This window comes from Macrotis lagotis, chromosome X (assembly GCF_037893015.1).
Source record: "Macrotis lagotis isolate mMagLag1 chromosome X, bilby.v1.9.chrom.fasta, whole genome shotgun sequence".
Taxonomy (NCBI): Eukaryota; Metazoa; Chordata; class Mammalia; order Peramelemorphia; family Peramelidae; genus Macrotis; species Macrotis lagotis.
The window spans coordinates 537,215,805-537,234,894 of record NC_133666.1 but is presented as its reverse complement, the minus strand read 5'-3'; the positions used below and the strand labels follow the sequence as shown (position 1 = coordinate 537,234,894).

The 19,090-nt window shown below is 34.0% G+C and overlaps 1 protein-coding gene across 7 annotated transcripts in view; it reads right to left on the bottom strand.

Moving 5' to 3' along the window:
- Positions 1 to 19,090, bottom strand: part of WWP1 (WW domain containing E3 ubiquitin protein ligase 1) — a 135,411-nt gene that overhangs the window by 59,385 nt on the left and 56,936 nt on the right. For 5 of the 7 annotated variants that reach the window (XM_074199591.1, XM_074199592.1, XM_074199588.1 and 2 more), the window contains 5 exons: positions 18,709 to 18,847; positions 11,293 to 11,417; positions 6,620 to 6,757; positions 6,450 to 6,522; positions 4,444 to 4,628 (listed from right to left, as the gene is read on the bottom strand). In XM_074199591.1, coding sequence (XP_074055692.1) covers positions 4,444 to 4,628; positions 6,450 to 6,522; positions 6,620 to 6,757; positions 11,293 to 11,417; positions 18,709 to 18,847 — 660 coding nt within the window. Of the gene's footprint in view, positions 1 to 4,443; positions 4,629 to 6,449; positions 6,523 to 6,619; positions 6,758 to 11,292; positions 11,418 to 18,708; positions 18,848 to 19,090 lie in introns of those variants that run through there. The other 2 variants (XM_074199594.1, XM_074199595.1) reach the window with 2 other exon arrangements.

The following is a 19,090-nucleotide window of genomic DNA, read 5'->3' as shown; positions in this document are numbered from 1 at the left end:
CCTTTTTTGTCATCTTAGTCAATCTGATAGGTTGAGACAGAACCTCATTAGTTGTTTAATTTGGATTTCTCTACTCAATAATGATTTGGAGCATTTTTTCACATGACTATATAGACCTGAAAATTGCCTGTTTACAGCCTGACCATTTATCAACTGGAGAATGGTTGAATGTTATGGAGTACTACTGTTCTATAAGAAATCAACAGTGACTGTATTCCAGAGAAGCATGGAAAGAACTACATGAACTGATATAAGCAAAGGGAGCAGAACCAAGAGAACATTACAGATTAATAACAACATTGTGAGATAATTAACTGTGTTGATGCTCAAGTTCAAGGACAACCCTGAAAGACCTATTATGGAAATGCCATCCACATTCAAAGGGAAAAAACCCACAGAAACGCATTCTATATTCAGTTTTTAAAAATTTCTCTTACGTTTTTCCTTCCTTTCCCATGGTTTTCCTTCTTTTTCCTAACTTCTAATTCCTCTTACAAATAACTAATATGTAAAAAATGTTAAACACAAATATATATATGCAAATGTTTTATAATTATGCTCATTACTTATTAAAATATTTTACTACATTTTATTATACTTTATTGCATTATTCCATTTTAATATTGTACTCATCGATAATGAGCTACATTGTAGTCATAAATATTAAATTCTATATGTGGTCCTTGCCAAGGTTTATTGGGCCATGTGACCCAGAAGAATTGAAAAGTCAGACACCCATGTACATTAAGATACATTAAGTGTTATTTGGAAGGTGGGGACAGCTGGGTGGCCGAGTGGACAAAGCATAGTCAGGAGAAACAAAGTTCAAATCTGACCTCAGACCCATAATAATTACCCAGCTGTGTGACCTAGGGAAAATCACTGCCTTGCAAAAAAAAAAAAACAACAAACCAAAAAAGAGTATCTGAAAAGGCATATGGTCTGAGATAGGGGGGATTTTTGCATCTGGCTTTTTAAGGATGAATTCCCTTGCAGTTAGTTCAAAGTTGTAAATTTACAATAGAAGGGGTGGGACTCCTAAAGGAAAAGGGTTTGACAGATTGGATTTATTCATTATCTCCCATTCTCACAGTCAAGACCTGTCACATTTTCTGCATATCTGAGGGGCAATTAGAAGCTCTCTTCAGGGTGAAAATCCCACAAGATTGGCTTTAGATCTTAGCAATGGTCCTCCCACTCCATATACAATCATACACTCATGGACTGACAACCATTGGAACTTGAGAAGAATGCTGGGACAGTATGGCTTAGGCAAATACTACATTCAGTATAAATACTCTGGGAATGAGACAAATAGTTTTCAGGATGTCTTGCAAAGCAATCATCTCCAGGAAGGAGCTTGGTAGGTGGCTCCTAAAAAGGCTGGTTGTAATCAAGTAATTAATGGTAAACCACTCCAGTACTTTTGCCAAGAAAATCTCAAATGGGGTCACAAAGAGTTGGACACAACTGAAAAGACAACTTAGATAAAAACCATAAATATATTTATAAAACTGAAGTAGAAAATAAAGCACTAGGTACTTGGTATATAAGAATGGACTGTTTTGGAAAAGAGTTTTAGCTAATCCCTTCTGTTCTTCCTTATTCCTTCACTGGCAGAGAGATGCCTTAGCCTCAGGGTTCTTGCTTCATCAGAGGGCTTCATATACTTTGAAAAAGAAGTTTTTAGATCTACATAAATTGGTACATCTTTTGGATGATTTGGGGAACTCTTCCCTGAAAAGGTCTAGGGGACCAAGGAGGTAATATTGTTCGGAGGTGTCTGGCTTTTTTATATTAGAGGTGAAATTTGCTATATAATTATGGTAATTATGTTTTTACCAGGAAGAAAAGAGATCCCTCAATTGAATTAGTGGTAATTCTAAATCACTGGATGAGGGTATGGGAAGAATTGTTATTTAGCTACTGTGGAAGAATGGCTTTCTGCAGAGGTTCTAAGGGAGCAAATATCTTTTTGTTGTAGTTTTTGCAAGGCAATGGAGTTAAGTGACTTGCCCAAGGTCACACAGTTAGGCAATTATTATTACTATTATCATTATCATCATCATTTTTTTTATTTTCAGTTTCTGCAAGGCAAATGGGGTTAAGTGACTTGCCCAAGGCCACACAGCTAGGTAATTATTAAATGTCTGAGGCCGGATTTGAACTCAGGTACTCCTGACTCCAGGGCTGGAGTTCTATCCACTGCACCACCTAGTCACTCTAAGGGAACAAATATCAACTCAGAACTCAAAATAAATTCCACACAAGAGGTTTATGATCTCTTAACCATTTTACTACAGATGGTTCCAATACAGTACAAGAAAAATAATTGCTAATGTGTCCAAAGTATCCACGCAGAGAGCCTCATGTTCCTCAAGCAGCTCCTACTAATCCTTACCATCTCATATGAGAAGGAATCTGTGGCTACTCTGAAATGTAATCTTTTATACTGGGGCTCTGGTGTTCTTAGTGCAGCTCTGGTTTATCATCACCACTTTGCATTAGAACACTTTTTTTGTGACTTTCAAAAACAGAACCCATCAAATGGACTAGATTTAGAATTTGAGACTTCGGCTTTCCGAAGGGAGGGAAAATCTAGACTCCACATTTTTTTTTGTTCTTTCCCTTATGTCAAGAGAATTGTCTAATCATTTAAATAGTGTACTTAGCTTTTACTTGGATGGTATGTGATAGATACCAGCTTCTTTGAAGTCCCCAAGATAGCTTCCTACCTTCAGGAAACATAACTGGCCCCAGTTTCCTTAATGTATTTTTCTGGTCTAGAGGTATGAAGGGATACAAATGTGTGTAGCTGGCGCACCTCTCTGAAGCAGAAATGGGAAAAAAACATTATAGACAGAACTGAGGGACTAAACTGTTTTTATTTTGCCTCATTCTACTCTTTTCCCCCAAGACAGAAAGAGTATATACTACAATGAAAAATGTAAAGGGAGCTGGGAATATAAGATTCTCAATTAAATATACATGTGAAAAGTATAGGCAGACTGAGGGACCAGAGCACAGCTAGACGAGTAAAAACTGATATTCTCAAAGCTGACTTCTCAAACATACAGAACATTTTTTCAGGGTTGTTTCAAATTAACTCGAGGTTAAAATGATGTTCACTAATATAGAATGAGATTTGTCAAACTGATTTTGTCAGTACTAGGAAATGCCTCTACTGATATAGACTACAAGCCATCTAGGAATGAACAGATAAGTCCTAGGGAGTTACCTAAGACTTAAAGTTGCCTAGACTTTAGTAGCCAAGATACTTTATCATATTGCCTCTATTTGCCTACCTGAAAGACTCTCTCTCTCTCTCTCTCTCTCTCTCTCTCTCTCTCTCTCTCTGATATTCTGATATGAAAATATATCTTAAGAAAAAGGTCATTAATCAGATACTGCAACAAAACTTTCATTTTTAAGACAAGAGTATCAACTTCTAAAGTATTTGGAAGCACCAAGAATTCCATTAAAAATTTTCACCCCCCCCCAAAATTTCTACCACTTTTATCCTCATCCAACACTTATTTTTCCTAATTAACATTCAGGACATATTCTAAAAAAATAATTTTTATTAAAATTGTTTTTCTCATCAAGCTATTTATATTAGAAGTACCAGTCATCTATTTTTCTTTTGGGGGATATAAAAACCCCCAAAATACATTCTGGGAACATCTAGGTGGTACAGTGGATAGAGCATTGGTCCTAAAGTCAGGAGGACCTGAGTTCAAATTCAGCCTCAGACACTTAATAATAATTATCTAGCTGTGTGACCTTTGACAAGTCATTTAACCCCACTGCCTTGCAAAAACAAAAAACAATAAAAAAGAAAACACATTCTGGATTAATTAGCTTTCTCAAGAAATCTCAGGAAGTTAATCATAATTTGAAGCATTTTTTCTTATAAAAATTTTAAAATTCACATATAAATAACAAATATTCTTATAATCAGGAAAAACTCATAAAAAAATCTTTTTTTAAAATATATTTTGGTGTGGACCTAAGACTTCATCATCGTAGAGATCGTCTGGTGAGAAAACTCCTCTACCAATGCATATCAGCAGATGCTCTGCATCTTAACCATTTTAGAGCTGTCTAGGGGAAATAAGAGGTGAAATGTCAGGCCTAGGGTCACACAACCCCTATATATCATAAACAGAACTTAAATCCAGAATTTCTTATTATTTCAATGCAAACTTTTTTGTACAGTACAATACAAAGCTTCTCTCTCAGAGAGATTTACAAAGGGAGCTGAAACAAACATTTAACTATCATAGGAAAACAAATAATTTTCTTTCAATATTTTTAAACTCCAATATAAACAGTACTAAGTAAATATTTTAAAATTTAAAAAAGTAAATAAAGTTAAAACTGAATTATCAAACTTTACATATTTTCATTACAACCTTTTTTTCAATGTTTTTTCTTTCTTACCAGTGTTATTGGCAGACTGAGATGTAAGTGGTTTTGAAGCTGGTGTATTTTTAGGTCTGGTTGCAACATGAGAAGGAGATGAGGGTGTGCTGTCTCCATTAAGTACATGTATGCAGAATGAATTTTGCACTACTGAATTTGTAGCTGTATGGTTATCTACTCCATTAGCAACTTCAATGGCAGCTCTTTAAAAACAAAATTGCAGTACACAAATAATGTGAGATAAGAACCATAAGGTATAAGATATCTTAAAAGGATATTCAGAATCAAACATCATTTGTCTCAAAATAGAAATATATATATTATTATTATTATTACAGTACAAATTTGATTTTTCAACCAGAAGAAAAGTAGCAATTATAATATTAGCAATTCTAACATTTAGATATCATAATGCAAAATAAGATGTAGATCATGCATTTCTCACAAAACTCACAAAAGTATATCAACTGAATAAGTTGTAAAAAAGAACATGAATAAATTTCTGCCAATGTCTATATTTTTATAAAAATATTTATATTAAATCCATTAAAAATATTAAAAGAAAATGCTAGAAATTAGATAAAAAAACATATTAAAAAAACAATGGTAGAAACCTAAATGACAGAAACTTTGATTTCTAAACAGATCAAATAATGTACACAGGAATTATAAATGTTACATATGGCACATAAGTTAGCTCAAATTTATACCCAGAGATAGGATATATACTAGAAATCTGTCTTAACATGGAAAGAAAGCACCTCTTTATATGGTATTTTTCATATTTCAACAAAGAAAATTCTCAGATCCTGAAGTACCTTATACCAAATCAACTAAACATAATTGCAGCAGTGACAATTAAAGCCTGTTTATTATAATACTTTTTAAAATTCATGATAACACCAGAATAAACTGCTACCTACAGTGAATAACTTTTTCCATTCCAATTTGTATTAAAGTATTGCCTTAATTTTCTCAAAACTGAATATCATTAAATAAGGTAAATGTTTCAACAGATAATTCCTCTAATAATAAATTTTCAGGCAATTTACACAGGAATTTATTAGTACTATAACTATGTAGCTCTACAATTCCTTCATGACCTACTTATTTTTTTAGATTTTTTTTTTTTGCAAGGCAATGGGGTTAAGTGGCTTACCCAAGGCCATACAACTAGGTAATTATTAAGTGTCTGAGGCCGGATTTGAACTCAGGTACTCCTGACTCCAGGGCCAGTGCTCTATCCACTGCACCACCTAGCTGCCACAATGACCTACTTTAAACAAGTCAATTCAAAATCTATAAATTCTTATATTTCTAGTCTTCAGTTCCACAAAATTATAACTTTTGGTCTTTTTATTGGTAAATTTATCAATTTTAAATTTGGACCAGAAAATCTTAACTGAGGGTCCAAGAACTTAATTCTTAAAATTGTTTTAGTAACTGCATTTCAATATAATTGCTTTTATTTATAATCCTATTTATAAAATTTTATGTAATTAAAAACATTATTCTGAGAAGGAATTCATGACACAAATAAGGTTGAAAAAACCTTGCAAGAAAGATTAACCTTTCTAAACAACCATTTACTTTAATATTCTCCAGAGCATAGGCCCAAAATATATTAGATTACAATATAAAAATTCATTTCCTTCTTTTAAATATTCAAAACTAAATTGTATTTATTATAACTCTAACATATGCCTAAACAATTTTATGGAACATTTTTTTTTTAGGTTTTTGCAAGGCAAATGGGGTTAAGTGGCTTGCTCAAGGCCACACAGCTAGGGAATTATTAAGTGTCTGAGACCGGATTTGAACCCAGGTACTCCTGACTCCAAGGCTGGTGCTTTATCCATAAGGAACATTTTCAAAAGAAAAACATTTACCATTTTCTTAGGAAATTTTGAATTATATTTAGATAAGAAGCCTTTAATTGTATAAGCATAGAAATTAAAGAAGCACCAAATATTTGAAATGTGTTTTTTCTCACAGATGCAAATATTAAAATCAAAACTACTAACCTAGTTGTAGTTGTAGTCCTTGCTGAAGCTTCTCCATTTTCACACATGGCACCACCATTCTGTTGTACTTCTACTAAATAATAAGAAAAAATAAAAATAGGGCTTTTTACTCCTTCAATGAAATCACATAAATTATTTATTTATTTTAAAAGGCATACAAATTTGCTTACTGGCTGCTGCTGAAGGGCAATTTGTTAGCGCTTCCTGCTCAACCACAAATCCATCAAGCACAACCGTTAGTTCACCAGTTTGTACTATTCCACTCTTGTTTTCCAAGGAAAGTTTTAATTGTTCTTTCACTCTTTCCACTACAAAAAAAATAAAAAAATTCAAATTTAGAAGATTTTGACATGAAATGATATTTTTAAATAAAAATGAGATTTCTTAAAAACAAAACACACACAAGCCTATTAGTATTATATGACATTTCCTAACAACTGTTCTGGGAAAACAAAAAACAAATTAAAACCAAACTTTTCAAAATTTATAGATACAAACATTTACTGATAAAACATATCCACACACTCACACTTTTCCTTCAAAAAGATCCAGTTTCCTACTTACTGCTAAAAATCACTGGCCATTCCTCTCTCAAACTCATTTTTTAATGATTCTATTTTTCCCATCATTAATTTATCCATTTTCCACCAGGTTTATCCTTTCAATATATAAGCAGTTTCATGAGCAGGCAGCATATGGAGGCCCAAGAGCATAGATTATTATGCTTCTGGTACCAATAAATTGATGATTGGCTTTTGAAATATTTGCCTTGAATTCAAATTTTCACACTGACAAAGGTGAAATCTGTTCAAAGTGTCAACTAGTTTTGATGAATGTGATCAAGTTCATAAACCTGCTACTTATCATGTGTATACTTCAGTTACCAATAAATGTTTTTTCCATTTCTTTACTAGGAATCAAATGCACAGGGACTTAATTTTACTTAGTTACCAAGGACCAAGTGCTAAGTAAAAGACTTTAGTATTCAAAACCAAAATAAAAAAACAATTCACTAATTCTCCTAGTCACTTCAATCATAGAATCTATTTCCCTTCCCAGTCAGAGGGTATTCACTGTTTTCAAGCATTATCATTGTTTTAACTTTCCTTGAAAACTCTGCAATTCTGGTTTCCCAAATGTGCTGAGATCATATTTTGGAATGAAGGGAATAGCTAGAATGGTTTTAAAGTGTTTTCATTTCTATTGCACTTTAAAAGTTTGCTATAGGCTTTACACACACACACACACACACACTCATAGACAGACAGACAGACACACACATGCTACCACACACGTTAAATTCATTTGATCATCACAAAAGTCCTATAAGTGAATTACCATGTCAATGTTAGAAAGTAGGATTAGAACTCAGGTTTCTCCTAAATCCAAATTTAGTTCTCTATCCTTTCTCTCTAGAACTAAACTGGAAGTCAAGAGACTTGGCTTCTGTCTTAGTTCTGCCACTGATTAGGTGCATGACTTTGGCTAAATCAGACACTCTTTTCAGTTTTAAATCAAGAAAGATTTGAACTCTCTCTTAAAAGTACTTTCCCAGTTTGAAAATTCTAGGAATTAATATAATAATGAAACATAAAACAAAAGCATAGCCTAAAGAAACACATGCAAGAGGTTCTTACATGTGGTTTTTCAGTTACAATATTTAATTAGTATAAGTGATTACTTGAAACAACTATGAACTCTCTGGCATTCTCTCCTTATGAGAGACACTTTATCCAATCACCCACTATCTTGGGTTTGAATAAACACTAATCAGTTCAAAGTCACTCAGGGCTATGCCACAATGATTTCTAAGGAATGATGACACTTCATATTTATTGACACTGTAAAGCTTACAAAATTCTTTGAGCTATATTACCCTCAACTGAGTCACACAAAAAATAGTGATAGATAGTACACATATTACTCTCTGAATTTTACATATGAGGAAACAGACTCAGGAAGATTGAACAGCTTGTTGGTAAGTCTCTTAGAGAAGACAGCATAACCCAGGCTTTTTGCTTCTGGATCCAGTTTTTATTTTACTGAACTACTATACTATCTCTTAAAGTGTAATCTACTCTACTAAATTAATGAACAGTTAGAGATGGTCTGCTAGGAAAAAAACTACCCATATATTTCTTTCATAAAACTGTAGGCAGGAGAAAGGTTAGGACGCATAAGAAGTTAGTCCTGAGGAAAGGCTGACAGCAAAGATGTTTTGGGACATACAAATATCTCCAACAAATAACAATCAAGCAGAACTTATTCTCAAATGTAGATAAGTCTAGACATTTAAAATAAATTTAAATTGAGTTAACAAGGTGAATGAAGCCAAGATGGTGAAGCAATATATCCAAGCTCCTCTCCTAACAGATCTAGAAAATGCACCAGTCTAAAACCTGATGAAGAAGTGTAGAAAAGCCCAGTGAATCCTTTATCCAGTTCAGGGAGATAGTGTAGAAAGACTTGGGCCACCAGTCACAGGACATGGGTCAGGAGCATGGTGTATGGAGCAATCTAAAATACAAGGCAGAAGCTATACAGACCATGGAAAAAGAAGGTCTCAGACCCATACTGAGACATCCCCAGACCCTCTCTGGTGCACTGTGATAGGGAAAAACACTGACTGCTAGCTTTATCACCTACTACCCAATACTTCATTACATATACAGAGTAAAGTAAGAAGGGGACCTGTGTAAGGTTCTAGCATTCCACCACAGAGAGAGCCTGAAAGTATACAGAGAAAAAGAAGTTCAAAAGTGAGCAGCAACTTAGCTGTGACGTGGCTTAGATTTTAGATGCAAAGCAAGATCTCACTTCCAGAATATAGCCCAGTCTAGATATAACCAGTATAATATACGTATAACCAAGGTGGAATCTTAGACCAAAGAGGAATGTACAATTTTGCCTGATGTAAGCCAAAAGAGCTTTCCAACTGACTGATGAGGTGAAATATATTAGCAATCTATTCTGGACCCAAATCCAATTCAGGATTTTGCAAAATTCAGAACATGAGGGTTCTGACCATTTTGGAAGCACTGAAAGCTTGCAGATGCCCAATCTCAGACATATTGGTATGACTTAACACTCCTCATCCCAAGTAAACTGCAACAGGACAAGGTCAGACCTTCCCTGTAGAAGTGCAGAGCCAAGGCTTAAGTCTCTTGAAGAATAGGAAGAAAAGAAAACCCACCATAATGAGTCATTACAGTAGCATGGACAATCAAGAAACAAAAACAGAAGAGAATGGCTCTGAAAATTCTACAAGGACTGAGAAAAATATAGCCTAGGTACAAACTCAACTAGAATTTCTGGAAAAGTTGTAAACAATTTTTTTTAATGTTTTAAATGCAATGAGATTATTTGAAGAAAGAATTGGAAGAGAAATGAGAACTATAGAAGGAGCAATTGTAAAGATAATTAACAGATTTGCACAAGAGGTACAAAATTCTGCCCAAGCAATGAATTTCTGAAAATTAAAAATGGACTAATAGAAAGAAGTCAATGACTTCATGGGGAAAAAAACAAACATTAAAGCTAAGTCAAAAGACTGAAAAAAATCCAAAAGAAAATAAAGCTATTTCATAGCAAAAAATAAAATGAAATGAATTGAAATAATTAACCTGAAAAAAATGGGAAATAAAAAAAATTGTTAACCATTGGACTATCTGAATGCTACAACCAAAAACAACCAAAATTAAAAAATCTAGACACATATTTGAAAAACTCTTAAGAGAAAAAACTGTTCAGATCTCTTAGAACTAGAGAGCAAAGTGAAAATAAAAAGAATCCATCAATCACCTCCTGAAAGAAATCCCCAAATGAAAACTTTTATAAAAAAACATAACAGATCACTGGCCTGGGAGTCAGGAGTACCTGGGTTCAAATCCGGTCTCAGACACTTAATAATTACCTGTGTGGCCTTGGGCAAACTACTTAACCCCATTTGCCTTGCAAAAACCTAAAATAACAACAACAACAACAACAACAACAACAACAACACCCATAACAGATGAGGGCAGGTAGGTGGTGCAATGGATAGAGCAGTGGTCCTGGAGTCAGAAGGACCTCAGTTCTAATCTGACCTCAGACACATAATGATTACCTAGCTATGTGACCTTAGGCAAGTCAATTAACTCTACTGCCTTAAATAAACAAAATTAACAAAAAAAATAGCAGAAATCCAGAAATTCCAAGTCAAAGTAATAATTAGCTAAGTAAACAGTAGCTAAAAAGTAAGAATTCAAGTATTCAGAAGTCACGATCAAAATCATGGATGATTTAGCAATCATAAAAGAGTAGAGAATTTGGAATATGATATTCCAGAAGCTAAAGGATATGGACTCAAGGACAACACTACCACCCACCAAAACTGAGCAGACAAAGGGAAAGGACTACCCATTCATTAAACACCTACTCTGCCTCAGAAACTGTGCTAAGTACTTATAAATGTTACTTTACTTGATTTCAACAACAACCCAGTGAGGGAGGTGCTATAATAATCCCTATTTTACAGTTCAAAAATCTGAAGCACATGGAAGTTAAGTGACTTGCTATTTGAATGCAGGTCCTCCTGACAATACTGCACTACCTACATGCCTCCCTTCCCCCATTTCCTTGCTCTTTCACATCAGCATCTAAATGCTTGTTAGAGAATGTAAATTTTTCAGTAAATTTATGAGAGAAAGGTAATTAATTTTTAAATTCACTTTTAAAAACTTGAAATAATTATCTCAAAATAAAAAAGCTAATAGTAAATATACCAGTTAACTTCTTACTCACTCATGAAATTTTTTAAAATTTAAATAACATAAAATAGTAGAAATTAGAACAAAAGACTTACATTTTCTATTGTGTATTTCAAGAGCTTGTCTCAAGTCTACTGTTGCTCTTCCTAATAATGCATCTGCTTTTAAAGTGTGATGACTCCACACTCTAAATTCCAATGTGGTCTGAGGTGTCACATTCCTATAGTCAAAAATCAGAACAAAAAAGATACAAGATATGAGGAAAGACAAGAGCTTTACATTAATATAGTGCTTTACACTTATAAAGCATTTTCCTCACAACCACAATGTGACACTGCAAAAAATAACTATCCCCCATTTTACACATGATAAAACTAAGGTTCAGCTAGGATCACAAGGCCAATATGCAGAGATGAAAAGATTCAAAGCCAGATCCCTTTCAAATTCAAGTCCAGTCCTCCTTCTTTGCTATTGTTGATTATTAATAATAAATTATTACTATGCTATAATAATTTCTTAATATAGTAAGATGTTATTCAATCACTATCATTCATGTCCAACTCTCTGTAACCCCAATTGAGATTTTCTTGGCAAAGATAAGTTAAGAGTGGTTTATTATTTCCTTCTTCAGATAAGGAAATGGAGGCAAACAAGGTTTAGCAACTTATCCATGGTCACACAGCTAGTAAATATCTGAGGGTGGATTTAAACTCACTAAAAGGAGAGTTTTGTGACTCCAGGTCCAGCACTATATCCACTGAGCCACCTAGCTGCCCTTCCTTGAATAGTTAAACTTCATAAATTCTATGTCAGGGAAACCCAATGTTAAATCAATATATCATCTGAAATATAGACTATAGACTATCGCTTGTTACTTGAACTTTAAAAAGACTTAAAAGGAACTTAAAAGGGACAAACATGAGAAACAAGGGTGGGACAAGAGTGATTTGTAATTATGATGATAAAGTTCAGAATAAAGTTAATTACTCTTACACAGACACTATTTTAATATGAATAAAAGCTTAAAACATGAAATTGTTGTTATGAACTTGATTGACAATATGTCAAAATAAATTTTTAAATTTAAATCTTTATTAAATAAGCTCCATATGATTTAGATATTAATTTATTTACAATTTAATAAACTGCAATTATTTATGAGCCTCAGAAATAAAAAGTTGTCAAATGGCAAGCCCAAAGTCTTATTTATACTATTCAATTACTTAGCAGGTCCTTTTTCTGGTATAGAGAATCCAGAAGTGAACTGAGAATGAAGACCTGGGTTTGAGACAGGGTTCTGACATGAAATTTCTTTGTGACTTTAGGAATCTCTTTGCCTATGTGGGATTCAATTTCATCATCTGCAAAATGAGATTGCAACATGTATGTAGTATAAATATAAACACATACACATGCTTATGCTTTCTAATGTCCTATTGAACTCTTAACTTGCATAATGCTAAGATAAAAATTTAGCTTCACTTTTCTGATTACAAATTTTTTTTACATTTTAATTTTACTTTTCAGTTACATATAATCAAACCTTTCTATCATCCTAAGTCTTTCTGAACTATTTTAGATCATTATATTGCTGAGAATACCCATTATGCAATACTGTGCAATATTGAAATTTTATGTATGTTCTATTGGTTCTGCTCATTTCACTTTGTACCAGTTCATGTAAGTCTTCTTAGGTTTTTCTTGCTCATAAATTTTGGGTATATTTAATATTTTATTTTCTCCCAGTTACATGTAAAAATAATTTTTAAGTTTTTTTAATTTCAAGTTCCAAATTTTCTCTCCTTTTCTTTACCCCTTCCTTGAGATGGCAAGCAATTTGATATAGGTTATATGTTCAGTTAAACAAAATATATTTCCACATTAATCACATTGTGAGAGAAAACACAAGCCCTGTCCAAAAAATACAACAAAAAACAAGTAAAATAAAAAGTTTAAAAAAGAATGTTTTAATTTGCATTCATACTCTATTTCTTCCTCAGAAAGGAAATAGCAGTTTTCACTTACATATATGCTTCAGAATTAGTCTGGATCATTGTACTGCTGAGAATAGCCAAGTAATTCACAAGTGATCATCATACAATAATGCTCCTCCATCTTTCCCTCTACAGTACTCTAAAAACTCCTTCACACCTTTTATGTGAGCTAATTCAACTCATTCTACCTTTCCCTCTCTTGTAGTACATCTCTCTCATCTGTTAATTTTATTTTTGAGTTATCATTCCATCATATTCAACTCACACACTTAAGGCCTCTGTCTATATTTATATAAACTCTTTCTAACTGTCTTAGTAATGAGAAAGTTCTTAGAAGTTACAAGTATCATCTACCCAGGTAGGATTGTAAATAGTTTAACCTCTTTTAATCCCTTATGATTTTTATTTTCCTATTTAGTTTTTATACTTCTCTTGAGTCTTATATTTGAAAATCAAATTTAGCTTTGGTCTTTTCATCAAGAATGTTTAAAAGTTGGGGGTGGCTAGGTGGCGTAGTGAATAAAGCACCGGCCCTGGAGTCAGGAGTACCTGGGTTCAAATTCAGTCTCAGACACTTAATTACCTAGCTGTGTGGCCTTGGGCAAGCCACTTAACCCCATTTGCCTTACAAAAAAAAAAAAAAAAAAGTCCTTTTTCACTGAATATCCATTTTCCCCCCATGGAAGGATTATACTCAGTTTTGCTGAGTAGGTGATTCCTGTTTATAACGTTAGCTCCTTTGCCCTTTGAAATATCATATTCTAAGACTTCCCAATTATTTAATGTAAAAGTTGCTAAATCTTGGGGGTAACCTGACTGTGGTTCCATGATATTTCAATTGTTTCCTTTTGGCTGCTTTTCAATATGTTCTCCTTGATCTGGGAGCTCTGAAATTTGGCTATAATATTCCTAGGAGTTTTCAACTTGTAATTTCTTGTAGAAGATGATCAGTGGATTTTCAATTTCTATTTTGCCCTACGGTTCTACAATGTCAGTGCAGTTGCCCTTGATAATTTCTTAAAAGATTATGTGTCAGAGAAGCTAAGTAGCACAAAGGATAGAGCACTGGTTTTGCAGTCAGGAGGACCTGAGTTCAAATCAAACTCAAATACTTGATACTAACTAGCTGTATGACATTGGGCAAATCACTAGCCTCCAATTGCCTCAGGAGGGAAAAAAGTGATGTCTAGCTTCTTTTGATCATAGTTTTCAAGTAGTTCAAAAATTCTTTTTTTTATTTTTTGATTAAAATGGTTTTTATTAAGATATCTTAATAAAATGGCACAACTCTCTCATGGTGGGAGAGAGGGGTAGGGAAATTCCAACATACAAGCTCTTTTATGCACTTTGAAAAACTTTGTTCCTGACTCATTCATGCCAATCATAGACTGGGGTCATAAATCTAATTGATACATTGGTTCCTATTATGTTTCCCCACAGTCCAAAAATTCTTACATTAATCTCTTTGTGATCTTTGAAGTTAGTGTTTTTTTCCATTGAGATATTTCACATTTTCTTCTATTTTTTTTCCTTTTTTTTGGATTTTGTTTTATTGCTTCTTGATGTCCCCTGTAGGCATTAGCTTCCACTTTCCTAATTGCAATTTTTAAGGCATTATTTTTTTATGAGTTTGTGTATCTTTTTCTATTTGACCAAATCTGCTTTTTTAAGGAACTGTTCTCTTCAGTGAATTTTTGTGAATCTACTTCGATTTGTTCAAATTTGCATTTTAAGGAATTCTTCCCTTCAGTGAATCTTTGTACCTTTTATTTTACCATTTGACCTATTCTGTTTTTTAAAATGTTATTTTCTTCACTTAAAAGAATAAATGGGGGGACAGCTAGGTGCAGCAGTGGATAGAGCATTGGCTTTGGAGTCAGGAGTACCTGAGTTCAAATCCAGCCTCAGACACTTAAAAATCACCTAGCTGTGTGGCCTTGGGCAAGTCACTTAACCCCACTGCCTTGAAAAACGCTAAAAAATAAATGGGGGAGGGGGCAGCAAGGTGGTACAATGGATAGAGCACTGGCCCTGGAGTCAGGAGGACCTGAGCTTTTGAGTTCAGACACTTATGGCCTCAGACACTTAATAATTATCTAGCTGTATGACCTTGGACATGTCACTTAACCCCACTGCCTTAAAAGAACTAAATGATTTCATCTAATTGAGCTTACTGGTTTCTAAATTTCTATACATAATCTTTGTTAATTAATTACCTGAACTATGGTAGTGAATGTGTGATTAAAGAGAAGGGGTCTAAAGTCAGTTATGGTCATAGAAACATTAAGTTGTGGGAAGTGACAGGATATCAGCGAAGGGTAAAAATAATGACCATCTTGAGAGACACAAGAATTTGGGGGTAAATATAAGTTATGATGAGTTTGAAATATTTCTAGAATATTCAGTTTGAAATGTCCAGTAGGCAGAGATGTGGGTGTGGAACTCAGGAATGAGGTGCAGTGTGTTTTATATACATTTGTATGTACACACACATATGTAAATAGTATGTAGGTAGACAAAGAAAAAATATACATATAAGACATATACAGTACTATGCATACCAAATTCATCTCTCCCTCTCCTGAGTTCACTTGTCACATCAACAACAGAGTATTGGCTATTTCAAATGAAATACACACATCTCAAACTCAACATGTTCAATACATAATATCATCTTCTTCTCCTCTCCCAAAGCCACCACCATTTTTATAGTCCCCAAGGTTCATAACTTTGGCATTACTCAACTCCTCATTTTTTTTCCTTCCTTATCCCACTGATATCTAATCAATTACCAAATCTTACTTTTATTAGGTTAACAAGCTGTGTGTGTGTGTGTGTGTGTGTGTGTGTGTGTGTGTGTGTATCGAAGCTTTTTCACCTGTTATCTACCATGTCTAGAAAACACTCCTTCAGGGCACCTAGGTGGCACACATGGATAGAGCACCAGTCCTGGAGACAGGAGGACCTGAGTTAGAATTTGGCCCAGACACTTATTAACTACCTAGTTGTGTGATCTTGGGCAGGTCACTTAATCCCATTGCCTTGCAAAAACCAAAAAAGAAAAAAAGAAAAAAAAAAGAAAAAAATACTCTTTCACTTCTGCTGTACAGAAAAATTATCTCCATTTAAGACAGACTCAATCGTTACACTTTTTTTTATTGTGAGTTGAATAAAATGACCATTCTTATGCACAAAGCAGAATAGAAATGTACTATATATGAGAATATTTATTACACATAGCAGGAATTTTCTTTAAGCCAGGGCAGGGAACCTACATTCTGGAAGGTTGCATTGGTCTAGTATTGTCAAGGCAATCACAGGCAGGACTTGAAATTCAATAAATCTAGGAACTTTATAGGGGTGAAATAATTAAATATGTGACCAAATACAGCCCATGAATAATGTTATAAATATTCAAATGGCCCTTAGCAGAAAAAAAGGTCCTCCACCTCTGCTTTAAGCACATACTTGAGAATATTCAGAGAACTAGAAAGAATAACGTTATGGCAGATAAAAATAGGTGATAAGGCCTGTTGATCCTCCATCTCACAGGATGGCTGGTGACATCCAGTACATCCAAACAGTATGAACAACTAACTGCACTGCTATTCTCATTTAGCTGTCCCATGGGATGAGGGTGGTCTAGAAATGGCAAAGAAATGAAATGAACAGCAGATGAAAGGAAAGCTCTATCCCCTCTCTTCCCTCGTGAGATCTCAGAGTCAAGTGCTTAAGGGAAAGATAAAGGAAAGGCAAGAGGAAAGGTTTCCATCTCTCAAAGTAAGCCAGATAGGGCATAGACACATGGGGCTCCTCAGGGGATGGACAAAGGAAAGGATGCTTCTACTGTCAGTTCTTCCGGACTAGATAGGGTCTGAAATGTTCGGGAATTTAATGACAAATCTGTGGGGGGTGTGTGTGTGTGATATATTTATGATAACAAAATTATTTGATGACTTTTTAATCTATGTTTATTTATTTATTTATTTAAGTTTTTGCAAGGCAATGGGGTTAAGTGGCTTGCCATACAGCTAGGTAATTATTAAGTGTGTGAGGCTAGATTTGAATTCAAGTACTCCTGACTCCAGGACTGGTGCTCTATCCACTTTGCACCACCTAGCCGTCCCAATGACTTTTTTTATTCTTGAGATTTCTGTGTTAGTAGCAGAGCTGGGATTTACCTGAGATGTTCTGACTAAAGTCCAATACTTTCCCCCTTATATGAGAAGCAGCCTAAGTCCAAGTCACATTGAGTAAAATTCGTCAAGTCAAGTCAGGCAATTGGCTCCTTGGGGATCAATTTGATCATATGAAAAACGAGACGATTGGACTAAATGTTTCTAATATCCCTTCCAGCTCTGGATCTATGATTCTATGATCCTATAATCCTAAATCTTTGGTATCTTTTGGTTCTTAATCATGAGTCATATTTTTCAACATTGTTTCTTACGTAGACTTTTACACCTGTCAATAAGTATCAAAGAAAATAATTTATGATTTAATCAGAGGATCTTTTTAAAAATCTTTGTAAAATTTCTTTACCTTCTCAAAAATATAAATTTCAACTATCTTCATAGTAGTCTTTATATTTTTGCTTATGAACAGCACCATAAGGAAAACTAAGCAAATGTTTCCCCAAATTAAGTTTTTTGATTTCTTTATAGATAACATGAAATCAACTCCACTAATTGATAACTTCTTTATTTGCCGATTTCCAAAGGCTATCCAAGTAGTACGCTTTATATCTTTTGGTTTCTTTTACAACGAGAATGCAAACACTGATATAACTCAGCTTCTCCAGGAGTACTTGGAACCACAGGTTAGAGGACAATTATCTTTCATTTAAGTTACCAATTAAGAAGCTTTTAGCCTAGAAACCATAGTTCTTAGCACTGTCTACCCCTTTTTCTGTCGTACTCTCACAATGTTCACAAAAGATAAGAGGGTTCATACGACTGAATGCAATTCATGTTTTTCTTTATTTCATGGTTACTATGACCAAGAGTTCATCATCTAGTGGTCAGTCTACTCATAATGAGTCTTTCTGTGCTCAGGCAGACTAATCCTTGGAAAAGTAGCAAGTATGTCACAATGAATAAACTCTTAAGCTTTTCCCTCTATGGTAAAGAGTAGCTAGGCGGTGCAGTGGATAGAGAACTTGGTCTAGCATCAGGAAGACCTGAGTTCAAATCCAGCTTTAGAAATTTACTAGTTAGTATGATCCTGGACAAAGTCATTCTCCCTCTATTACATAAGTTGTCTTATCTATAAAACGGGGATACTGAGAATACTTACTTCCTATTTGCATATCAAATGAGATAATAACAGTAAAGGACTTAGCACACAGAAGGGAATATATAAATGTTACTCATTATTATTATCATTAGCTATAGTTCAAATCAGAGCTTATGCACTACTTGCTTTTTAGAATTCAGTCACTTTCATGCTATGATGAGCTATCAGCATACGATGGTAAAAATGTTACATGCAAACAAGTTATTGAAACAAAATACTTACACGGTTATTTGTTCATCCCATTTTGGATTAGAAGAACTACTTGATTTTGCTGTTTTCTTAATTTCTCCATCTACAGATAATTCTGCATAGATAGCTGTTCCAAACCAGTTCTTTTTTCTTTTCAGTTTGGCACTAGAAACTGAAAGAAATATGACAGTTACTACTACATAATTTACAATCAATAAATATATATTATGTTCTAAAGCAATCAGTGTCCTTTATATGTCTCAGAATCTGGTAGACCACAAGTGTGCTGATTAATTCTTTCTGTATGAACCTTGAGAAAATATTATCATGCTATAACAAATGGTCAATATGAAGAATCAAGCAAAATCTGGGAAAAATTTTGTGTGAAATGACACAGAAAGCAATAAGCAGAACC